The 25,350-nt window shown below is 39.9% G+C and overlaps 1 protein-coding gene and 1 pseudogene across 4 annotated transcripts in view; one reads left to right on the top strand and one right to left on the bottom strand.

Annotated features, from left to right (window-relative positions):
* Positions 1-836: 836 nt before the first annotated feature.
* The window catches only part of Shld2 (shieldin complex subunit 2), an 84,015-nt gene continuing 59,501 nt past the window's right edge, over positions 837-25,350 (bottom strand). For all 4 annotated transcript variants that reach the window (XM_040747702.1, XM_040747703.1, XM_021231539.2 and 1 more), the window contains 6 exons: positions 16,378-16,572; positions 16,100-16,234; positions 11,504-11,710; positions 8,893-9,121; positions 2,715-2,830; positions 837-1,487 (listed from right to left, as the gene is read on the bottom strand). In XM_040747702.1, the coding sequence (XP_040603636.1) occupies positions 1,246-1,487; positions 2,715-2,830; positions 8,893-9,121; positions 11,504-11,710; positions 16,100-16,234; positions 16,378-16,572 (1,124 nt within the window). In that variant the 3' untranslated portion in view covers positions 837-1,245. The remainder of the gene's footprint in view (positions 1,488-2,714; positions 2,831-8,892; positions 9,122-11,503; positions 11,711-16,099; positions 16,235-16,377; positions 16,573-25,350) is intronic.
* Positions 17,270-17,335, top strand: LOC121141010 (annotated as a pseudogene).

Raw genomic sequence — 25,350 nt, 5'->3', positions numbered from 1 at the left:
GCTTTGACGGTCCAGATCAGCGGATCTCAACCTTCCTAATGCTGCGACCCTTTAATACAGTTCCTCATGTTGTGGTGACCCCAACCATAGAATGATTTCATTGCTACTTCATAACTGTAATTTTGCTACTGTTATGAAAAATAATGTAAATGTCTGATATGCAGGATATCAAGTATGTAACTCCCAAAGGGATGGTGACCCACAGGATGGGAAACATTGGTTTAGGGTACTTTTGTTCTCTTTCAGGATTGTTTTTCTATTTCTGTGAAGACACTCATTGGGCTTTTGTTTAGGATTGCACTGAATGTGTGGCTTGCTTTCAGGAATACAGCGATTTTCACAATACTAATTCAGCTGGTTAACTGGAGTCACAATATTCTTAACTAGAAACACTTGTGCCCGTCCCTTTGGCCATCAGAATACTGAGACAATGGACACCAAGGAATCCCGAAGTCTTGTGCTAAGGACAGGAAAGGTTGGCACTCTAGTTTTAGCCAGAGAGGAAGCTTGTCTCCCGCAAAGAGACGTCACATACTATGCTGACCACCTGCAGGACAGACCAGGGGCCAGGAGCCAAAACTACAAAGTGTCAGTGACCGGCCAGTGACGGATATGACCACACCTGACCAGGACTGTTTAGTCACCCATGCCTCCTGCTCCCTATTTAAACCTAAACCTCATGTCAGGACACCGACAACTTATTAAGATAGAAACAGGAAAAGAACATTTAGAGTTTATAATAGAAGAGTGACTTCTGAGGAAATGTCTTACATGTGGATCTTCAATGTTTAGTGCCTTGATGCATCAGGGTCTAATTTAAATGACAACTAGGGAACTGTGATATACTGCCTTTATTGTTAGATCATTTCTCCAGAATAAAAAGAATACCAACAAAAAAGCAAATAATAAAAGTTTTACAGAATTCTCTTTTTAAGAATTAACCTACATAGTTAGCACAATTATATTATGCTAATAAAATATTTATTTTAAAAACTCTAAGCAAAATCCCTGTCATTTCATTAATTTCAAAACACAGATCACAGGGTTGGATGGCTCAGCAGTTAAGAGCAATTTCTCAAAATCCATATGACAACTCACAACCATGTATCACTCTAGTCCCAGGGATCTGGCACACTCTCCTGGCCTCTGTGGGCACCAGACACACACATGGTACACAGACATACACAGGCAAAACTCATAAACATGTAAGAAAATAAATAAATCATTAAATGGCAGATTATTTCATTAGTCCTTCATTGGAATGCTGCCTGTGTCCTCCTCTGACCTCAGAGAAAGTCCCGGGCTCCACATCCTACATGAATCAGGACAGAAGTCTAGCAGGGAGAAATCCTGTTGCAATGGGTAGCTGTTTTCATCCAACTCAAAACGGCTCTGAATCTTCAACACACAAGGCTCTGCACTGACTGCCAGCAAGGCGTGGAGCAAGTCCGCTGCGACCATGCCGTAGGTGACTTCCGAGGAAGGTACTGAGGGAAAGCAAACACACATGCTCAGGACCCGTGCAACATCACAGAAACCCACGCCGAAGGCCTTCCTGGCTTCCCTTGGTTATCCATCTCACAGTCCTGCTCACACCTCTCCCTCTAGATTCAGTTGTTGAAAGTAGTCTAGGAAGGTGTGGTGGTCCCCACTGAGCAGGAAAGGCAGGCACAGACAATGCTCAGACTGACAGCAGCTCCAGCCATCAGCTCCTGAACAGAGTGAAGACCGAGGTGTGTTCTGGCCTGAAGCAAGAACCGCATGTCCCTGGGCTTTGGTGGTTAGGAGCACTTGATCTTGAAGAGCACCTGGGTTTAATTTCCTGCACCCACATGGCAGCTCACAGCCATCCCTAAGTCCAGTTCTAGGGGATCCAATGTCCTCTTCTGGTCTCTTCTGGTCTACAGACATGCAGGTGAACAAAACACTCATACATATAAAATAACTTTTAAAAAGAAGGGCATGTCCATATATGAAAAAGCCTTATACTCATATTTCTTCAGTTCTCAATCACAGTTTTAAGTACATACACAACCTGAGCCTCTCTGAACCAAAGCCTTAGGGACCAGAAGGTTTTTGGATGTCAGACTTTTTAAAATGTATATTCATTATGAGGTATCTTAGAGATACGACTCAAATCTAAACATGAAATTCACTGTTTCCTATTTTTGGATTAGATGCTCAGTCTATTATTAATCAGAAGAGCAACTCACTATTACAAAACTAAGAAAATGAAGGACTAGCTCAGCTTGTCCACTTGAGGAGGCTGAGGCTGACGAGGACAGGCGTGGAGCATGGTCACCTGACAGGTGGGATGTGTTTGCTTTCTCCTTAGTCCCTGGCTGTCCCTGGCGTCACAGCTGGGGATCTCAGAGGATCTCAAAACTCCATTCCAATGAAGATTACTTTCATGCACGGTGCCACACATTCACTTGCTTAACCATTAAGAGACCAGGAGCCTGGTGTCTCCTGACCGATTGGGAGCTAGGCTAAAGAGATTAGGAGCTTTCTTCCTTTATTCACGTACGAAGACAGACGCAGAGATCTTACCTTCCAACTCAAGTGAGCTTCTGTGTTTCACTCAAACTAAACTGTCTTTCTGCTTTCACAGGGACAGGAAAAAGCTTTATTTACAGCATAGCACTCTCTCTGCCCCGACTACTTCTATGGCCAGTTTCACAGAACAACTGCTTGGTGGTGTGCTGCTATCTTACCTATCACTCTGCTGAGGCAATCTGGAGAGATGCCGAGAAGAATCCGCTCCACCATCTTTGACCCCACATGAACACAAGCACTATGTCTTCCATCAACGATGGTCATTAAGGCCGGCCTACGAAAAATAAACAACAGAGTGTAGAATCAGATTCCTGAATAGAAAGGAATTTAGTGAAGTAAAAACAAAACAGGACTGCAGACTTCACCCACATAATTCCAGGTCGTTTATCTTTATACCCCAGCTGCTCTCTGTCTAACTCTGCCTCTGTCTGTCTGTCTGTCTGCCTCTGTCTCTTGTTTGCTCTTATTATCTCTCTTGCTCTCTTCTTTCCTTCCAGTCTTCATCTCAACAAATACAAACCGAGTCTCTACTATAAGTCATGGGCTGTGCTAAGTGCTGGTTTACACTCATGACAAGACAAATCTGGTTCCTTCATCCAAGGACCTTGGGAATTTTAGAAGAAAGGGGATTTTGTTTTGTTTGCTTGCTTGGGTGTTTTGTTTTATTTTGTTGTTGCTACTGTTCTGGTTGGTTGGCTGGTTGGTTGGATGGAATTTGGGTCTTATTGATTAGGAGATACGTATCCAACCCAGAGCTCATGCATGGTGGTCAAATGCTGCACTACTAACCCTTACTCTAACTCCAAGATTAGATTTTTTTCTAGCAATGCTACCAAGATGACTCACTGTGGGACAGAATAACATTTTCAATAAACCATGCTAGACACATATGCAGGAAAAACAGTACAGTTGAAAATCATGTTAAGTAAAAGAGGCCAGATTCAGAAAGACAAATGCCACATATTTTATTATATATGGAGAACCTGTGTTAAAATCCTATATATCCTATACATATAATTGCCTATACTATATATACTACAGATAAGATTTTAAATATTATATTTATTTATTTTTAAGATTTATCTATTCTGCCTGCATGTGCTCCTACATGCCAGAAGAGGGCACCAGATCTCATTACAGATGGTTGTGAGCCACCATGAGGTTGCTGGGAATTGAACTCAGGACCTCTGGAGGAGCAGTCGGTGCTCTTGACCTCTGATCCGTCTCTCCAGCTTAGATGCTATGTTTATAAAAGCAGAAGAGAGCACTGACTGGATGAAGAAAGGGAGTCAGCTAGAACTGCATGAGACACATGGGGAAAGGATCGAATGAGAACAAAGTATAATGATGCAAACACATGAAGAAGCCACAGTGAAACCCACTGCTTTGTCTACCAACCTAAAACTAATAAAACATTTTTAAAAAGTTATGCTAGAAGACATATATATGAATATGTAAAAGAGTAAATTGGACTTCTTCTTTATACCACATACAGAAGTCAATACAGGGCAAATTACAAATCTAAATATTTTAAACAGCTACAACTATTAAGACCTTGAGAGAAAATACAGATGTAAATATCCATGATCTTGACTTAATAAAGGCACCAAAAACTCAAGCAACAGAAATTAAAACAAGAGAGTTAATGCAGTATCAAGAATGTGAAGAGAGTGTGACGCCCACATTGCTTCCTAGTAAGATGTAAGATTGCACAACTGGCCGGGCGGTGGTGGCACACGCCTTTAATCCCAGCACTCGGGAGGCAGAGGCAGGCGGATCTCTGTGAGATGGCCTCCAAAACAATACAGAGAAACCCTGTCTCGTAAAAACAAAAACCAAAAACAAAAAAAAAGATTGCACAACTGCTTTGGAAAACAGCTTGGACAAGCCTTAAGTGTCTAACACACACAATACAGCAAATATAGTCCCGGGTATATACCCAAATTAATGAAAAGTAGGTCTACATAAAAACATGTACACACATGTTCATAGCAGCCCCAAGGAAGAAACAACTCTAACGTTCATCAACTTATGAATGGATGAATAATATAGGATACACATACAGTAGAATATTACTTTGCAATAAGAACAAAGTACTATGCTAAGGATGTATCTCAGTTAGTATGCTTGCCTAGCATACACAAATCCTAGCTTTAATCCTCAAAACCACAGAAACCAGGCACAGTGATGCACACCTATAGTCCCAGAACTTGGGAAACAGAGGCAAGAGGATCAGAAGTTAAAGTCATTGAGTCTCAGTTACATAGCAAGTTCAAGGCAAATCTGGGATACATGAAACTGTCAAAACAAAACAAAAATCTGAAGATCCCACAGCAGCCATTGAGGTAATCTGGGTGAGGAAAAGTCAAGAGTCATAAAGGACCCCTGTGATCAGGTCAAGGAGAACAAGAATAAGGATTAGGCCTCTGGTCTCTGAGCCACTTGATGGAACTGCTCAGACAAGATCCAATGCCAGAACCCAGTGTGTGTGTTGGCAGGAGAAGCAGCAATGGACCGTGCTATGGACAATGACAGGGCTCCCTAGAACATGGCCCAGTTCTCTGGCAGAACCCAGTGTGTGTGTTGGAAGGAGAAGTAGCAATGGAACGTGCTATGGACAGTGACAGGGCTCCCTAGAACATGGCCCAGCTCTCTGGCAGCCATGTTTAGAAAACTGCCTTTGCTTACTTTATTGCAGTTGGCAAGAAAGACCAAGAGGACCAGAGAAAACAACTCTAAGAACCAAGAGTATAAGCAGTCGAGGAACAAAGTCAAGACAGATGAGAAGTGGATTGTTCCCAAGACAAAGAAGAAAAGGAATCCATCTGAACTCAGCCAGCATGGCTTCAGAAAGCCTTGAACACACTGAGACACGCATCTGCTGGAATCACTGAAAGTCTTCCACATACTGGGTAAGAAGAGCGAGAAGAAAACTGGAATCTCTTCCTCTCAGACTGAGAAACCAACAGCACCAAAGAACTCCAGCCATCCCCAACCATCAAACACCACCTAAGGGTAAAGGTTCCAAGAAAACCCCAGGCAAAGAAACACAGACACCAGAGAGTGGTGCTGAAAAGCAGTGTCCATCTCTATCCCAGTATGAGCTGCCCCCACACGCAAAGTTCAAGTTAGAACCTTTGCCTCTCCCACCCCTGGACGAGCCTCAAGCATTGCCTGTATCTCAAAGGCCACTGTCCCTAGTTTCATGAAAACCCACAGCAGCTTATTTTACCTGGCAGCATTCTAAGCCACGGTCAATCCATCTCAACCAGCTCTAGCCAACTCATTTTTAGTGTTGATCCCACCAAATTTCAACCAGTGCCACCTGACTGGGTATGACCTACGCCACCCAGTCTAGTATTTCTTAGTTGGCTACTAGGTTTACAGTCTATAAAACATTACCTTATGCTTTTCTTCAGAAAGAGCCTGTTTCCATTGTTTATGACCAAGGCCCCATAACCTCCCAAGCCTTAAATCTGGTATCTACTGTAAGACTTCAGCCACCAGCCGATTATGGCTCGGCAGTTAAGAGTACTTGTTGCTCTTGGCTTCCAACCATACAAGACTCCAGTTCCAGGATATCTACATCCTCTGCAGGAACCAGGCACACACATGTGCATACATGTAGGCAAAATACTCATGTATATAAAAAAAAAGGCCAAAGCAAAAACCATAAAGAGGGAGGGTCAGGAAAGTGTGAGAACGCTGCCAATACTTCTCTAGGTGAAAGAGCAATTTCTTCAGAAGGGAAAAGACGGGAAAATTTCTTGATAATATGGTTACATAATATAAGCTACCAAGATTGTTGGGACAGTTTTGGTTTTCCACAAGGATATTAAGATAGATACAAATATATAGACTGAATATAGAGATATATAAATATATAGACATACAGATAACCATAGATATGTTAATATGTAAAATTCTCTTTTCTGGAATACTTTTAAAACACAATAAAACTGACCAAAGGCATAACTCAGTTACTTTTAATAAACGAGCAATAAAGACTTTATTCATTTTCTCATAATTATGTATTATTCATATTAGCTTTCAAAGTAAAATATCTCAAAGAAAGTATCTGGTATGAAGCTAAACACAAGTATTTCTTCAATAATTAAGCAAATAACAAAATATTTGTGTGAAAAAATTTAAGGCCAGCAAGATGGCTCTGAGGATAAAAGTACTTGCTGTGCAAACCTTGAGTCTATGTTTCCAGCTAGCTTCAGCTATCAGCTGAACACAGCCCAGAGTTATCTGAGGGAGTTTCCATCAGACTGATCTACAGGATATGAGCATGTCTGTGGGTACTATCTCTAGACAGTGGTCTTGTGCTGTATAAGAAAGTTACTTGAGCAAAAGGTTAGACATCAGGCCAGTAAGCAGCTTTCCTCCATGGTTTCTGCCTCTGATCTGGTCTGAGCTCCTGACCTGACTTCCCTTAATGATGGCCTGTTGGGAAGTATAATCCAACAGACCCTTGCTTCTCCAAGTTGCATTTGGTCATGGTGCTGATTATCACAGCAACAGAAAGCTAACTGGGTCACCACAGAAGTAGAAAACCAATCCACAAAGCTGTCCTCTGACCTCCACATATGCCCCCATGGCATGGACACATAAACATCACACACAATAATAATAATAAATAAAAATGCTAAAAGTACTGATACAGTCCATAACATGGATGAACTCCGAAAACACTATGCTGAGAGGTCAGTCACAAAAGACCCCACACTATAAGATTTCATTTGTGTGAAATGTTCAGATCAGGCAAACCTATAGCAACAGAAAGTAGGTTACAGGTTTCCACTGTGAGGAGTAGAATGACTGTTAATGAATACGGTTATGATGGCAGGTCTATAGTCCCAGAGATGTGCTATGATCATTGAATTATATAGTTAAAATTCTTAAATATTTTAGTGTGTCAATGGGTATCATGTATGCACATACAATGTGTAAGTTGCTGTGGTAGCATGCAACTCATTGCTCAATAAAAACATTTTTAAAAGACAATATTCAATAACTACAAATTAGAAGGCTTGAATCTGAGGCCTACCTGGGAGACACAGTAAGACCCTATCTCATCATCCCCCAAATATTCTATAAAAAAATAAATCGACTACACATCATTTTGAAGGCCTTAGTTATTAATAAATCTGATTTAATTATGTGTGCTATACACCATGCATCTTAATTCAATCTCCTTAGCAATACCTAAAGCAACCATAAACCGGCACAGACCTATGATCTAGTTGCTTGGGAGGCTGACATAGGAAGGTCACAACTTCCAGGTCTGCCTGGGATACAGAGTAAGTTCAAGATCAGCCTGGGCAATTTAGACTTTGTCTCCACATAAAAAGTAAAAAGAAGACTAAATATAGCATTTGCCTAGCACGAGGTCCTAAATTCAACCTCTGGATTAAAAAATGAGAAATAAAAAGTAAAATTCACTCACATGTTTTTATTTTTTTTATTTATATTTGTTCATTTTGTTGTTGTTAAGACAAGGTCTTGTTATGTAGTCCTGGCTGGCCTTGAACTTGAAATCCTATTTTAGTCTCGCAATTACTACGATGCACATGCGTAGCACAGGCCCAGTTTTATTCACTTATTTCTAATGAACATCAATATCTGTAAAGAGAAATGAGGCTTACTGATCAAGCTTCTGTACATTTACCGTCATGGATGCCGTGAGAAATGGCACATGTATGTTACTTAGGGTGATGTAGGATTATGAGCTTGACTAGCCTGGGCTATCTTACAAGACATGAATGAATGAATGAATGAATGAATGAATGAATGAATGAATGAATGAATGTACAGAATACACATGTATTTACTCTTGAGATACTTCAATATTTGGAAATAACAGGAAAGGACTGCCAGTCCTTTGTAAAGGAATGCAATTTTACGAGTATAAAACAATGATTATCCAAGACTTTGAACACTGATCTAAAAGCAGTGTACTTTTCACTGAGCTAGCTAACAATTTCACCAGAGAACATACATTGACTAACTGTCTTTCAATTCTAAAGTAAAGGCAAGAAACTGAAACATTGAAAGCTAAACAAATATTCCCCGGCCTCTGCAAACAACTTAAGGAGAAGTCACATAACACCTTCAACTTTTACAGTGTCATATACAAGAGGGAGAAATGTGTTATAGATGGAACTGTCAGATTATGGTTAAAAATAAACAAAGTCTTCAGCATAGCTCTTTAAAGACAATAAAATCCAGCTAATTCTTTAAAATAGTCTTATTCATTATTGGGAACTTTTGCTTTCATATGCAATAAATATATTCCATCAAGGCAACAAAGATGACACTTTGTTGCCTTACCTATAGAATGTCTTCTTCCCAGCAAACGGCAAGCAGCTCAGACACTGTCTGTAGATCCTGTTCTCATCCGTTCCCAGTGCTGCCCCACACTGTGCACAGCCAGCGTATGTCATGTTGGGAAGGGAAGAGAAGATGCGCTTCAGAGAACTTCGAGCATTTAGAGCTATCTTCTGAGCTGCTGTGACAGGAAACACCAGCTCTGCAACCTTGGCTTTAATCAGAACCACTCCTACATTAAACAAGAAACATTACAATTATCAGAGCCAACAGTAACTTTAGTTGATACCAAACAGCAGGCAATGTGTTTCATTTACACTCACTTAGTGTATAGGCTACACCAGGGTCTTGTTCTTGGAATTCATCCCTTCCTGGAGAATGTCAACTCACACTGAGAATATGATGGAGGCGTTGCCCGCATCTGAATGAGTCCGAGTAACCATTCAAAAAGGAATGGATGGAGGGCGGGCATGGTTTCTTTTGCCATTCACTTTAACCTCAAGCATGTTAACTCATGTAACAACTCATAATTCATTTATCCACTAAATACATACGCTGAATACCTACTACGATCTTTTGATCCTAACCTTTTTTGCCTTTTTGAATGCTAGTATAGCCTATGAACCTATGAGAATATTACTCTCCTGTCCATACTCAATTAAAGGTGTCTTTAAGCTGGCAGACTTGTTTTGCTGCTGCTGCTGCTGCTGCTGCTGCTGCTGTCGGTCATTAAAACAAAATATCCGACACAATGTAAAGGCAGAGAGGTGTATTTGGGAGCAAGGCTTCAGAGGTCTCCGTGCAGGCGAGAGGATACAGCAGGGCAGCTCCCACCACGGCAGCCAGGAAACAGGGAGAAGGCTGCCGCCAGCTGCAGTTTTCCGTTCCCCTTTCTACCACCTGGGCCCCCAGCCTACAGGATGCTGCCACCCGCAGTCAGAACAGGCCTTCTCCCTTGGTTAATTGTCTTTAGAAACACCCCACAGACACATGCAGAGCTACACCTCACTAAGTTCCTAGTCCTTTATCCAATGAAGTTAGCAATCGAGATTAACCATCATGATCCTCTTACAAATTATAGAAGGCATCATGTTAGGCCCTGTTCGGTTTTCTGGCTATCTCTTTTGGAATTCAATAGTGGTGACTCTACTTAATTCGCCTTAGTTTCCTGGGGTTGTGAGATGCTTTCATCATTTCTTCTACTCAAGCCACAAACCTGTACATGAGTTAGTAGGAGTGGGTAGCGGCCACATAATAAGCTGCAGCAGACTCAACATTGCACTTTTCCATAGACATGTTCAATCACACACAAAAATTGGGAAATGCAATTCTTTCAGAAGACTTTTCATAATGTCCTGTAATTCTATAAATTTGCATACCTCTTTCAAAAATTGAGGTCACACATACTCCTGGCATACAGTTCCTAACACTCTAGGTATCTCAGAATGGTAAGAGTATCTTTTGTATTTCAGAATCTGAGATGATGTGGGTCATGAAGCTAGTGTCTAGGCCCCTCGGGTATCTTGACTCAGAATGTGTGGCCAGTATAAAGTAGAGACAGAACAATTCCCAGAGCTCCCACAGGGATGGGAACAGCGTCTTTAGCACAACTCACAGAGCACTGGCAAACCCACACACTTTACTGCACAGGAAAGTTTTGGCATTAATGGTCCACATTGGTGAGGGGAGGGGAATTCTCAATTTCCATCTTAAATAAGAAAAAGGAAAACCCAAGTAGGCAGAAAAAAAAAAGTAATACAGATCAGAACAGAGGTAAATAAAAAGGAAAACCGAAAAATCACTGAAACCAAAAGGTGATTGCAATCAATAAAATGAATAAAAATAGAAAACAAAGAGACACAAATTACTAATACCAGCTAAGATCAATAGCATTACCTGTTCTATCAATATTCAAAAGGATAATAAGAGAACGACTTGTCAATAATCAGTGCATATCAATAATTTCTGCTATGTCAATAATTCAAATGAACACATTTCTTGAAAACTAAAAACCAAAATTCACCCAACAAGCAGATAATCTTAATACCTCTATATCTATTAAATTTGTTGAATTTATAGTTAAAACCTTTCAACAAGAAAAACTTCAGAGCCTAGGATGGTGGCATACATCCTCAGTCCTAGCCCTGGAGTAGCCAAGGGCAGGAGGATCATGAGTTGAAGGTCAGGGTAAGCTATATAATGAGATCTTGTTTAAAGATAAAAGCATCATTATACATAAAAATTAGGTGATCCTTAATATTAAAAGAAAAACTCAGAGAGTTAGATTCAGAAGACTAATATATCAAAATCTGTTTCAGCTATTTGTAGAGATCTACATTTCATTTTCTTCCTTCTTTTTCTCTTTGGCTTTTCAAGATAGGGTTTCTCTGTGTAGCCCTGGCTGTTCTGAAACTTGCTCTGTAGACCAGGCTGGTCTTGAACTCAGAAATCCGCCTGCCTCTACCTCCAGGGTGTTGGGATTAAAGGTGTGTGCCACCACCACCTAGCTACATTTCACTTTCATATCTAATTATATATATTCTACATCTCACAAATGCTAGCCTCTTTCCTTATACTAAAAATATAAACATTTTTATGTATATAAAGATTGTACCTGAATACTTATCCTTTAGGTGAGTTGCTAAGTCTGATGTCTTGACATAGGAGGGTATATTTTTTTGAAATTTTGCTTTAAATGAAATTGCTCTTGTATCATCATCAAAGAGGCATTCACAGGATGACCACGGTGTTGTATGCAGCTCTAAGTTTTCTAATATGCAATTGCGTTGGACGAAAAGGTACTTAAATTCCCAAATACAATCTTAAACAAAAACAAACAAAAAGTCACCAAAATAAAAGTGTCTCTGCTCAGAATCAGACTAAGTAAACTAACCTAACTAAATCAGCTAAACACAGCTTCTATCACTAAAGAATTTGGTCCAAACAGATAAGATACAACTTTGTGTTAAAGCAATTGAATTTAAAAGCTGCAGACTTATATTTTGAGAGTGTCTCCCTATAGAGTCACCACTGGCTTAATTCTTATTTCTCTGCCTCTAATTACTTATGTGTACCACCACACCTGACTAGGTATCATTTTAATAATCTTTTCTAATGATTTCTTAAACTCCTAAACAACTGCCTTTTAGAATAGCACATTCTCATTTTAAGATATATAGTTTAAAACTAGTTTTTTGTTATTGTTTAAATTTATTTATTTATTTACTTACTTATTTATATTTTATGTGTGTGCTCTACTTGCCAGTAGAGGGCATCAGATCCCACTATAGATGGCTTGAGCCAACATGTGGTTGCTGGGAATTGAACTCAGGACCTCTAGAAGAGCAGCCAGTGCTCTTAACTGCTGAGCCATCTCTCTGGCCCCAAGTTTTGTTTTGTTTTGATTTTTTAAAGAATATTGAAATGGATGTATTCTAATTCCCTCAGTAAGAACTGATTTTTGTTGTTTTTTCTTTGTTCAGAACTGACAAATAAGTCAACAAATCTATATAGATAGCATCATTAGATAAACATTATTAGATGGGTGCTGTGAACTGAACCCAGCTCCTCTACCAACAGCCTATAACTGGTAATCAGAAAAAAATTGTGCTAAGAAATCTCCTTTTGCTTTAGTATAATGGGGGGGGGGAAGTTACTCCACAAGATATAATCCATCATTAAAAGAAGTAAAGGCAAGATTCAAGGCAGGAGTATGAAGCAGAAACCAATGTGAGACCACTGTTTACAGAACACGTTTCCTATACAGAACAGGCCAACACGTTTAGGAATGGTGCCTTTCACAGGTATCAATTAGCAATCAAGAGATTGTCAATGGGGCAATTCTTCAATTGAGATTGTGTCTTCCCAGAGTGTGAAGTTGTTTTTTTGTTTGTTTGTTTGTTTGTTTGTTTTTGAGACAGGGTTTCTCTGTGGCTTTGGATGCTGTCCTGGAACTCACTTTGTAGACCAGGCTGGCCTCGAACTCACAGAGATCCACTTGCCTCTGCCTCCCGAGTGCTGGGACTAAAGGCGTGCGCCACCAACGCCCGGCCAGAGTGTGAAGTTGAATGAAGATTAGCCATCACATCTTTCCTTTAGGTTATCTTAAACATTCTACAAGCTTTTCTATGGGTCAAAAATATGCTGACTACCATTATATGTTAATTATATGCAGATATTTTACAATACCTATGATTCCAACAGTAACATCAACAATTTGATATCATATTATCATTTTCTTTTTTAAATTTTTACATCCCAACCACAGTTTCTCCTCCATCCATTCCTCTTAGCTGCCTCCACCTCCTGCTTTAGTATAATTTTGAAGCTGAATATACAACAGAGAACATAATTATTTGAAAAGAAAGTCTATACTGCTGTTGTGTAAAAATCAAAACTGTTGGGCTGTTGGAAGAGTGCCCAATATACACGAGACTGGGTTTGACACCCAGCACTGCATAAACTGAGCATGAGAGTGCACACTGTAATGCTAGCCACTTGAGAAGTAAAGGCAGGAGGACCAGAGATTCAGTATCATTCTCGACTACTTAGTGAGCCCGAGGCCAGTCTGGACCAGTGCCTGTCTCAATAACAACAAAAGTCAGTCCTTACTGTGGTTATCTGAATAGGTGCTATTGTGTCTAAATACCGTTCTGTTATTGTGATTCTAGTGAAGTTAGCTAAGTAAGACAGCTAAATTGCTTTATCAGTGAACTACTCATTATGGCAAACTTGAAGATGTTATAGTAGACAAACTGTGATGCATTTCCACACCTGAACTGTGGATTTAGGATGTAACTGGATTAAAAATGTTCACATAGATATAACTGGGACTTTGGATAATATGCAATCATAAACTGAGGTTATCTGCATTACTCTATTTAATTATTTATGTTATAAGAGTACTTTATCATAATTTGTTATGTATTTGAAATGGTATTTCTTTTTAAAACAACTGCTTGAAAATGGCATTTGATTCTGTATAGATTATTTTATATTCTTTTTTATTCTTTTGTTTGTTTAACTAATTATTCTTTTGTTTGTTTGTGACAGGGTCTCCTCCTATAGTCCAGGCTGGCCTCAAAATACCTATGTAGCCAAATATAGCCTTGGACTCCTGATCCTTGTACCTCTATCTCCCAAGTGCTAAAATTACAAGCACATAACACCAGGCACAGTCCCAATACACTTAAGAAACATAATTTATGTTGCTAGTGTGCCCTCATTAGAATCTAATCTGTGACCAGTATGTGCTGCATACAAAGCAATGCACATTTCAAAGGAATGAAAATGTGAAATGTCTTAATACTCTTCTCCAAAACAACAGCTCCATTACTGTTAGTACTGACTAATAACTACTTGGTGATTATTTCTGATTGCATGAGCTAAGTCTGTTCTCTTTAAGAGTATGTGAAAGCCACTGCCTCCTATAGAGGCTGACATGGAGATGGTCTCAGGAACTGCTAAATGAAGAAAAAGAAAACTAATAGTTTCTGAAAGTACAATCAGTTACCTAAATGATCCTTCAGAATTGTAATTTTTCTATTAAAAGGAATTGTCTTGAGGTATTAAAGCAGATGTCAAAACTTTAAAATGATGAGGTATAAATAATTTAAGTGTAATTAGTGAATTCAGTGAAAGCAATTTATATCACAATTCCTGGATGTATAAGTTTTCAGTATTAACTATGAAGCCATAGGAATTATCTAGAGATAACAATAATTCATCTTCCGTTGCCACATTGAGAGGGGGGGACAAAGAAAGAGAGGAGTGATGCATTCTGCCCAACGCCACTCTACCTCTGACCTACATTTTGTTTAGCATGCAATGGACTCGTGTTCACGGCTGAGATAGAATGGTCAGTGATCATGTCTGTCATCGATACGTTTGTCAAATTTCACAACTGGACAAACATCTGCCACTATTTGATCCTAACATAAAAGTCAGACTTATCTCAAATCCTGGTTACAGGCTATTAATGATTAAGCGACTATGTGACAGATCTACATCCAGATAAGCGCTTGATGTCTAAGTTTGGAATGCAACATTAACTCATTCAAGTACAAAATAATGAATCAGTTGATCAATGTCTAATTATTTTGCAGAGTAAGATAACTAAAAAAAACACTAATTAAACTCTCTCTGGTTGTTAAAATCAGAATTTCTCAGCAGTGAAGGAAGACATTGCACTAATTTTAAAACATCCCTTTTAATTTAACGCATCATGAATTATTAACTTGTGCTTTTAAACAATGTGCCACTGGGTCATATTTTTAAGCAAGCATTCTATAATGGCTAAGAGCTCACATTTTTACCTAGAATAAAAACCCAAAAACAGGAAGTAATTAATTCAATAAAATTGTAACTTAAAAAGATTTAATGTGATTGCCCTAACATTTGCCTTCTGACAGAGAGGAATTTGTTTTTATGAGCACTCTGGCTGGGAAAAAAAAAAAACTACAGACACTTTTCCATAATTAAATTTGTAAAGAACATCTTTGAGGAGCTTCAAAGATGGCTCAGGCTGGGCGGTGGTGGCACACGCCTTTAATCCCAGCACTCAGGAGGCAGAGGCAGGCGGATCTCTGTGAGTTCGAGGCTGGGCTGGACCAACAACCTCCAAAACAATACAGAGAAACCCTATCTCGTAAAACCAAAAAAAAAAAAAAAAGAAAAGAAAAAAAAAAAGATGGCTCAGAAACTAAAAGCATGTATTGTGATTGCAAAAGACCTAATGTTACCAAGAGCCACCAGTCACATTAGGCAGTTAGTTGTAACTCCAACTCTAGGGGATCTGATGCCCCTTTCTGAACTCCAGAAACACCTGTTCTCACATGCAAATAACCACAGACAGACAGAGAGACAGACAGACACACACACACACAAACTCACATACAAAAAAATTTAAAAATAATAAAACCTTGTTTTCTAAAAGAAGAACATTATTTGAAGGAAATAAAGTTTTTACTAATGACCTGATGTAGTAGGCATGAGAATATTCAAGCCTTTATTTTGTCACAATGAATTGCTCCTAGATAACTTAATTGCTATAAAGATAAAGTTATAGCAAGATAAATTTGCAGAGGAGCATTCAGTCACTATTATTTCAAATGTTATAATCTCTTCAAAGACTCTGCACCTCAGACAAATAAACATTAATCATTTACCAAGGTATAAATAGGTTAAATGCTTTTTTTTCCAGTGTATTTACCTTTTTTCCTTTGAAGCTGAGTATACCAGGCTGCTCCAGGACCCCATAATACAAGCACATAATGTTGACCTTGAACCTGTTCCACAGTTAACAGAATTTTCCTTTGCTTCTGTCCTCTATAACTATATAATGCCTCTGCGAAAGGAAAAGGGACATTCTAGTTGGTATTGGCCTGCTTGGGTGACAACATAGTAACACAGTGGTGATCAGCTAATGTACTAAGATGGTCTTGTATAGTTTTGATAAGCTAAAATTAAAGAGGCACTCACAATATTTACCTGTCAATACAGTGACATCCACTACTCTGAGTACCGCATGGACTAAGATATCAGGCTGCAGCTGCTCCAATTCCACAAACTCTACGGTGTTCATTTTCTGATGCTGCCTCTGAGGCAAATCTTTGAGGTAGGAATGTTTTGAAGACACATATGCCAGTAAGTCCTGAAGTATAAAACTGGCAACTATATTGGAATCTAAGAAACACAAAAACATGGACAAAGAAAGGCATCATATTTTGCTGGTAATCACAATTATGAAAACAACAGCTGTGGTAGTTTGAATAAGAATGGCCCTAATAGGCTTACATATTTGAATGTTCAGTCATTAGAGGGTGGCAAACTCTTATAAAACAAAGCATTTAATTAGGACTTGCTTACAGCTTCATACTCCATTATCACCATAACAGGGAGCATGGCAGCACACAGGCAGACATGGTGCTGGAGAAGTAGCTAAGAGTTCTACATCAGGATCTGCAGGCAGCAGGAAGAGAGAGCTACTGGTCCTGGCTTGAGTTTTGAAACATCAAACCCCATCCCCAATGACACACTTTCTCCAACAAGGCCACCCATCCTAATCCTTTTCAAGAAGTGTCACTCCCTGTGTAACACATGCTTAAATGGGAATCAGGGAGGAAGAAGCTTTGTGTATGTGGCTGCTATGCTGTGTGGAATTCCGTTGGGAAGAGAAGTGTGACCACTTTATAGAATCCATGGAAGGCAGGTTCAGGAGAGTCTGTTAGGTAGTTTGTAGGATATTCCCGAGTGATGTACTAGGAGCTTGTTGATAAAGGACTGTTGTCATGAAAGCTGGGAAAGACGGGATAAAATTAGACTAGAGATCTGGGGGCCAACTAGATAGTTTCAGGATCATAGAAGAATTAAAACTTAATGAGTGCTCACTTCAGCAGCACATATACTAAAACTGGAATGATACAGAGGTGATTAGTATGGCCCCTGCCTGGTCTACAGAGGAAGTTCCAGGACAGGACAGGCTCCAAAGTTACACAGAGAAACCCTGTCTCAGAAAAATAAAACAAAAAATGGAAAAGCCGAGGTTGGTGACAACAGATTGGGAACAGAATGAGATTTTTGGAGGTGACAATAGTTTCTATTGTCTAACAAAATTAATCTTTATTTTTTTGGTCTGTGCTGAGTAAAGAATAAGCTACATATCTTATAGAAATTAATGTTTTATACGTACTTATATATCATAACACAAAACCCACTTTACAGAGATATTATGTACAATGTGAAAACAACTTCCTGGAGCCTAGTCTGCAGAGACCGGCTGATTTACTGGTTAGGGTTTCAACTGTAAGAACAGTCACTTAATTACTCAGTCATAATATCATTTAAACGATTTTAGTCTTCCTCTCTCAATGTTTAATTTTTAAGATTATTTTATATATATGACTCTTTCTGTGCACCACATGAGTTCCTGGTACCCAGAGTGTGTCAGATCCCCTGGAACTGGATTTTTAGATGGTTATGAGCTACTATATGGATGATGGGACTCAAACCCAGGACCTCTATACAAAATGCACTCTTAGCCACTGAGCCAAATTCTCCAGACCCTATTTTTCATTTTTTTAAGGTAAACTTTACAACTTTACATGCAATAAAATATACATATTTTAGAAGCACTGAACCACAGATGGCTCCTCGGGTAAAGGAATTTGCTGCCATGCCTTATGCCCTGAGTCCTAACCCCAGGACTTATATGATGAGGGGAGAAGCAACTCACATGAGTTGTATTTTGAATTTCACACAGGTAGTACCACCCCCATGCAAACTAACTAATTAAATAAAATCTTTAAAAATATGGATTAATGAGCTTTGCTGATCAAATTTTAATTCTCCTGAAGAAAAGGGAGATATGTTCATAGATTTATGGTCAAAAGAAGATGCTACCCAAATATATTTGGCTATTTTTAGAAACTAAGAGTCTATAAGCTAATTTACGATTTTTTAATTTCTCCCATTAACATGCCCATCTACATCTACTCCATCTGCTACGCCAACACCTAATTATTGACTCACTCTCCAGAGGACCATCCACTGAGCGGCAGGCGGTACACCGGGTGCTAAGGATATGGAGGAGAATCACATCACAGTCTCTCACAGAGGGTTACTGATTGACCCAGAGACAGCCGTGACAAACACTCAGCACGGAATGTAAACTGAGGACAGGGCTGAATCTCAGTCACCTGTTTACCTAGCACTTGGGTGGCACTGGGCTCTATCCCTGGAACCATAAATGGCCTGGAGAGACAGATGAAGGGGGAAGGGAGGGTTAGGAAGTGGAAGAAACGGTCCTGAAAACATTTACACAGAAAAAGGAACTACCTAGAAAACAGTTGGCAAGAATCTCCAGAGAATAAACTGGAAAAAAAAATGGATAACAGTTATGTGAAGAGTTAAGTGAGGGCTGAAAATCTCTAGTACAATCGCAAAACCAAAAAACTACAGAGTCTATCCCAGAGGCATTAGTGTGGTCTGGGACGCTCCCTCCTCACAGAGGGGTGACTGGAGTTATGCTTAAGACAAATAGACTCAGAAAATAGACGCTGTGCTATCAGTAGCAACTATCTTAAAAGAGAAATAAAGAGCCAGGAGGGAACAAAAGTTGTACATGACAACAGCAGGGATAGAAGGGATGCCCCAGGAAAACCCTCTGCTCTCAGCATTTAACTAGAGCATCTGCAAGACCCTGATTTAAAAGGATCTCTGTAGCTTCAGTAGCTCGGTGCTTAGACCCTCGGTGAATCACATTCCTGGGACTAGACTCTGAATCCTGGCCAAGAGAATACTTCTAAATCGAGGAAAAGAAACGGGATCAAAACTCCACAGCTCAAGCTGGAGAGACGCTCAGTGGTTACAGGAACTGGTTGCACACTCAGGGTAGCTCACGACGACCTGCAATTCTTGTATCTACCTACCATGCTAAATTCTCCCATTAATTCTTACAAGTTTTTCAAAGAAAGTCTTAATAAACAGCCCATCATATCATTTATCAAAAATGTTTTATTTCATTCTTTCTAATCTGTATGTATCTTTTCTGTATTTTAGCACACTGGTTAATGTCTCTAAAATAATGTTAGTAAGAGTGGTAACACAGCCGGGCGTTGGTGGCGCACGCCTTTAGTCCCAGCACTCGGGAGGCAGAGGCAGGTGGATCTCTGTGAGTTCGAGGCCAGGCTGGTCTACAGAGTGAGTTCCAGCACAGCCTCCAAAACAATACAGAGAAACCCTGTCTCGGAAAAAAAAAAAAAAAAAAAAAAAAGAGTGGTAACAGTAGTATCCTACTCTAATGCCCAAACTTAAAGAGCAAATTTCCATTTTATTTTCAATTTTGATGTTTTGTTTGCCTTGCCTTTTGTGGTAGTTTTAATAAGGATCGCCCCATAAGCTCATATATGTGGATGCTAAGTCATAGGAGAGTAGCAGTCCTTAGAAGAATTAGGAGGTGTGGGGCCGTTGGGGTGGGTGTAGCCATATTAAAAGCAGTTTATCACTGGGGCTGGGTTTGAGGTTTCAGAAGTCTAAGCCAGGCCCAGTGGCTCTCTCTTCCTGCTGCCTGCAGATATGGATGTAGAGTTCTCAGCTCCTCTCCAGCACCACATCTGTCTGCATGCTGCCATGCTCCCCAGCATGCTACAATGGACTAAGCCTCTGAACTGTAAGCCAGCCCCAATTAAATGCTTTCCTCTCCAAGAGTTGCCATGGCCATGGTGTCTGTTCACAGCAACAGAACACTAGCTAAGTAAAACAGGTTTTATGAAGATTCTTTCTATGACACAAACATTTCTCCCTGTTTCTAATGAATGGATATTGAATTTCATCAAAAATATTTCTTTATACCTATCGGCATGATCATAAGTGGCTTTTTAAAAACGTCATGTTTGCGGGCTAGGGAGCTAGCTCAGTTGGTAAAGTGCTTTCTTCCCAAGCATAAGGACCCGAGAAATCCCCTGTAACCATATTAAAACCCCAGGCATGTGGCATGTGCTTGTGATCCCAGTGCTGGGAAGACTAGAGACAGGAGGATCTCTCATGCCTGCTAGTCAGCCAGTCTAGCCTAATTTGTGAGCTCCAGGCCAATAAGAAACCCCCATGTTCCAGCTGAGGGTGTGGGGGTGGAGGGTAGTGGCACACCTTTAATTCCAAAATCTGGTAGGCAGAAGCAGGCAGATGTAGATGGAAGCTTCTGTCCTGCCGGGTCCCACTGCCATTTAGTCCCATATAAACACACAGAGGCTTATATTAATTATAAACTGTTTGGCCTATAGCTTAGGCTTCTTATTGACTATCTCTCTCAATTAGTAATTCATTTCTATTAATCTGTGTATCTCCATGTGGTCTTGACTTACCAGTGATGCCTGGGCCTCTTTCTTCCTTGGCAGCCACATGGTACCCCTCTTGCAACTCATTCTCTGCATGTCTCAGAATTCTCCTAGTCTGGTAGCCCCTCCTATCCTTCCTACCCAGGTACATCCTGCCTGTCCATTGGTCAAAACAACTTTATTCATCAACCAATAAGAGAAACATATATCCACAGGATACAGAAAGACAACCCCCATCAGGCAGATCTCTGTGAGTTTTGAGGCTAGCTTGGTCTACAAAGCTAGTTCCAGAAGCTACTACTGTTTAAACAGAGAAACCCTTTAAGAATCCCAAAGAAAAAGGAGATAAAACAGACAAACAAATCATGATTCACAGAAGACGTATAGCATTTGTGAGGATTCACCCAGAGTTGCCTTCTAGCCTCCATATCCAGGTAAATATTCACACATGTACCTAACCCCTCCACATGAACACATACATACATACATACATACATACATACATGCATGCATGCATTAAAAAAACTTTTTTTGAGACAGAGTATTTCTATGGAACCCTGGCTATTCTGCAACTCACTATGTATGCCTCTCCCTTAAAAGCGTGTACCACCACGCTGGGCTTTTAAGTTTTTTAATTAATGTTAAATTTATAAAAATAGTTGTAAAAATACAAAGTTCCCTTATATGCTCTAATGTGAATTTCATATGTCATACAGTAAGCTTTTTTACTTTATTATTCTATTAATAATAACACAATAAAATATATTAAATGTAACTGGAGTTACAAATGATTGTGAGCCACCAATATGGGTTCTGGGAATGAAGCCCACGTTCTTTGGAAGAGCAGCAGGTGCTAACTGCTGAGCCCTCACTGCAACTCCTGGAAAGAAGTATCTTTAGGAGACTTTAATCTGAAATTTTCTAATTATAAGTAAGTTATGATATGTCCAGGAATCATTTTTATATACTCTTTTGGGAACTGTTCATTCTTTCCTCCATTTTCTCATTTCCTCAGGGCCTTTATCACTCTTTGACTTTGTATTAGAAATATTAACCTTGGGCTTGGGCTGGGGCTGGGCAGTGGTGTCGCATGTCCTAAATCCCAGCACATGGAAGACACAGGCAGGCAGATCTCCTGAGTTCAAGGCCAGCCTGGTGGTCTACAGAGAGAGTTCCAGGACAGCCAGGACTACACAGAGAAATCCTGTCTTGACAAACCAAAAGAAAAACAGAAACATATTCACCTTTTGTCTAAAGTATAGGAAACAAATATTCTGAGAAATTTAAGAAAACCTTTTCCTATGTCAATATTAAAGAATTCAGATATGATTCCTTTGACAAAAACATAGCTTTATTTTTACATGCAGATTACTAATCGTTAGGCGTTTATCTTTGTTTGTTGTATGATGTATCTAATTTTATCTTTTTCTAAATGGCTACCAGTTGTCTCTGCACCATTTGCTAAAAGGCTAGCCTTAATGTTGGGGATGCAGCTTGATAATAAAGCAGTTGCCTAACATGTCCAGGGTCCTGGGTGTGATGCCCAGCATCACAAAGAAATGCATTCAGACCTCCACCGTGCACTAAACTGCTGCATGCGTGCATTCTAACTTGGACCTTCCTGTTTCTCTCCATTGGACTACTTACCTAGTTACACATCACACATCACGGTTTAAATCCCAGAAGCTTTACAGGAGGTTAAGATGTCTGGTAATGCTGGCTCCCCTAAAACAGTTTCCCTTGTATAGTATTTCCCTACAATTTTTGCCTCTTTGTTTTTCCACACGAACTTCAGTATAGAATTTTATGTTTGTATGAAATTTTATGTACCATAACATAGCTTGTTGTTATTTTACGTTTTTGAATTGGGTTGAATTTACATACTTACTTAGGGAGATTAACACTCTAATGCTGAATCAAATCCAAGAATGGGTCGTCTTTCCATTTAATCATGTGCTTATTTCTTTCTGGAACATTTAAATTTTTCCCTCACATGCTTGAGAGAGAGACAGAGACAGAGACACAGAGACAGAGAGAGACAGAGAGTCAGATACTATGTGTGCTGGTGAGCATGTAACACATAAACAAGTATGTGTGTGCATTTAGAGGCCAGAGGTCAACACCAGTCTTCTGTTGCTCTCCACATTTGGTTTTTGTTAGTTTGTTTGCTTTTTGTGACGGGGTTTCTCTGTGTAGTCCTGCTGTCCTGGAACTTACTCTATAGACCAGTCTGGCCTCGAACTCACAAAGATCCACCTGCCTCTGCCTCCCAGGTGCTGGGACTAGAGGCGTGCGCCACCACCGCAGGGCTTTCCCTTACTTTTTGAGACAAGGTCTCTCACTGAACCTGGAGCTCACTGACCAGGCAAGACTGGCTGCCAGGAAGCCCCAGTGATTCTTCTGCTGTCATCTCCCCAGTTTGGGGATTACAGAAGCATTCCATGAAACCTAGCTCTGTTTTTAAACATGTATTTTAATTATGTGTATGTGGGGAAGAGGAGAATACACACACAGAGGCATCAGATTGAGTTACAGGTGGTGTAAGCAGCCTGGTGTAGGTTCTGAAACCCAAACTCAGCCTCCTCAAGAGCAGGGCACTTTGAACCTCTGCCCATCTCTCTAGCCTCTACACCAGGCTTTTCGCGTGGGTGCTGAACAGAAACTCGGGACTTTGTTCTCACAACAAGCACTTTACCAACTAACTCATCTCTTCAGCCTGGTTTTGTACATTTCTTATTTATTCTGAAATTCTTTTTTTTCAAGTTTATCTTAATGTTTATTTCTTAACTGCTAAGCCATCTCTCCAGCCCCTAATGGTTTCTTTCTTTTTTTATTAATTTATTTTTTACATAAATTACATATTTTTTTCAATCCCAGGACCCCCTCTCCTCTCCTCCCACTCTCTCCACTTCCCCCTCACTTCCCATCTGCTCCTCAGAGAGGTAAGGCCTCCCCTAGGAAGTCTACTAAGTCTGTCCCATCATCTCTTTGAGGCAGGACCAAGGCTCCTCTCCACCTCCACACCCCTGTGTCTAGGCTGAACAAGGTATCTATCCATATAGAATGGGCTTCACTAAGTCAGTTTGTGCATTAATGTTAGATCTTGGACCCACTGCCACTGGCCTCATATATTGTCCCAGTCACACCATTGTCACTTATATTAAGGGAATCTAGTTCAGTTTTATGCTGGTTCCCCATTTGTCAGACCTGAGTCAGTGATCTCTCAGTAGCTCGGGTCAGATGATTCTGTGGGTTTCCCCATCATGGTCTTGAATCCTTTGTTCATATTATCGATCCTCCCTCACTTCAATTGCACTCCAGAAGCTTGGTCCATTGGTTAGTTGTAGATTTCTGCATCTGCTTCCATCTGTTTCTCGAAGAGGGTTCTAGCCTCTCTGGGGTTGTGGACTGTAGGCTGGGTATCTTTTGCTTTATGTCTGGTATCCACTTATGAGTGAGTACATACTATATTTGTCTCTCTGATTTTGGGTTACCTCACTTAGGATTTTTTTTTTATTTCTAGTTCTGCCCATTTGCCTGCTAATTTTAGGATGTCATTGTTTCTTACCGCTGAGTAGTACTCCATTGTGTAAACATACCATATTTTCTTTATCCATTCTTTAGTTGAGGGGCATCTAGGCTGTTTCCAAGATCTGGCTACTACAAATAATGTTGCTATGAACATATTTGAGCAAATGTCCTTGTGGTATGAATGTGCCTCCTTTAGGCATATGCCCAATAGTAGTATTACAGGATCTTGAGGTAGGCTGATCCCTAATTTTCTAAGAAATCACCATATTGATTTCCACAGCAGCTGTACAAGTTTGCAATTCCACCAGCAATGGAGGAGTGTCCCCCTTTCTCCACATCCTCTCTAACAAGATATCATTGGTGTTTTTGATCTTAGCCATTCTGATTGGTGTAAAGATAAAATCTCAGAGTGGTTTTAATTTGTATTTCCCTGATGCCTAAGGATATTGAGCATTTCCTTAAGTGTCTCTCTGCAATTTGAGATTGTTCTGTTGAGATTTCTGTTTAGATCTGTACCCCAGTTCTTCATTGGATTATTTGGTAGTTTGACTTCTAGTTTCTTGAGTTCTTTGTATATTTTGGAGATTAGCCCTCTGTCAGATGGGGGGGGGGTGAAGATATTTTCCCATTCTGTAGGGAGCCATTTTGTCTTGTTGACTGTGCTCTTTGCTTTACAGAAGCTTCTCAGTTTCAGGAGGTCCCATTTATTAATTCTTGATCTCAGAGTCTGTACTACTTCTATTTAGGAAGTGGTCTCCTGTGCCTATGTGTTAAAATGTACTGAAATTCTTCTTGATTGACATTGCAAATAACTTTTCCTTCTATTGTTGTTTATTGATTGTGTAGATGCAGTCTATTCATTTTACTTTGGCTTTTTTGTTCTCTTGGTTGGGCTTTTTTCTGGTGTTTGCTTGTTTTATATAGTGTCTTACATAGTATAAGTGGGTCTCAAACTTGCTAATAGCTGAAGATGACCTTGAACCCTGCCGCTCCTTCCTCTCACTCCCAAGTGCTATATTACAGGCATGTGCCACCATGCCTGGCCCTGAGTTGATTCTACTATAGCATACATTCTTTCATTCCAGAAATATCAGAACAT

The sequence above is a fragment of the Mesocricetus auratus genome, unplaced genomic scaffold (assembly GCF_017639785.1).
Source record: "Mesocricetus auratus isolate SY011 unplaced genomic scaffold, BCM_Maur_2.0 Super-Scaffold_100006, whole genome shotgun sequence".
Lineage (NCBI taxonomy): Eukaryota > Metazoa > Chordata > Mammalia > Rodentia > Cricetidae > Mesocricetus > Mesocricetus auratus.
This window is presented reverse-complemented; position numbering and strand designations above follow the sequence as displayed.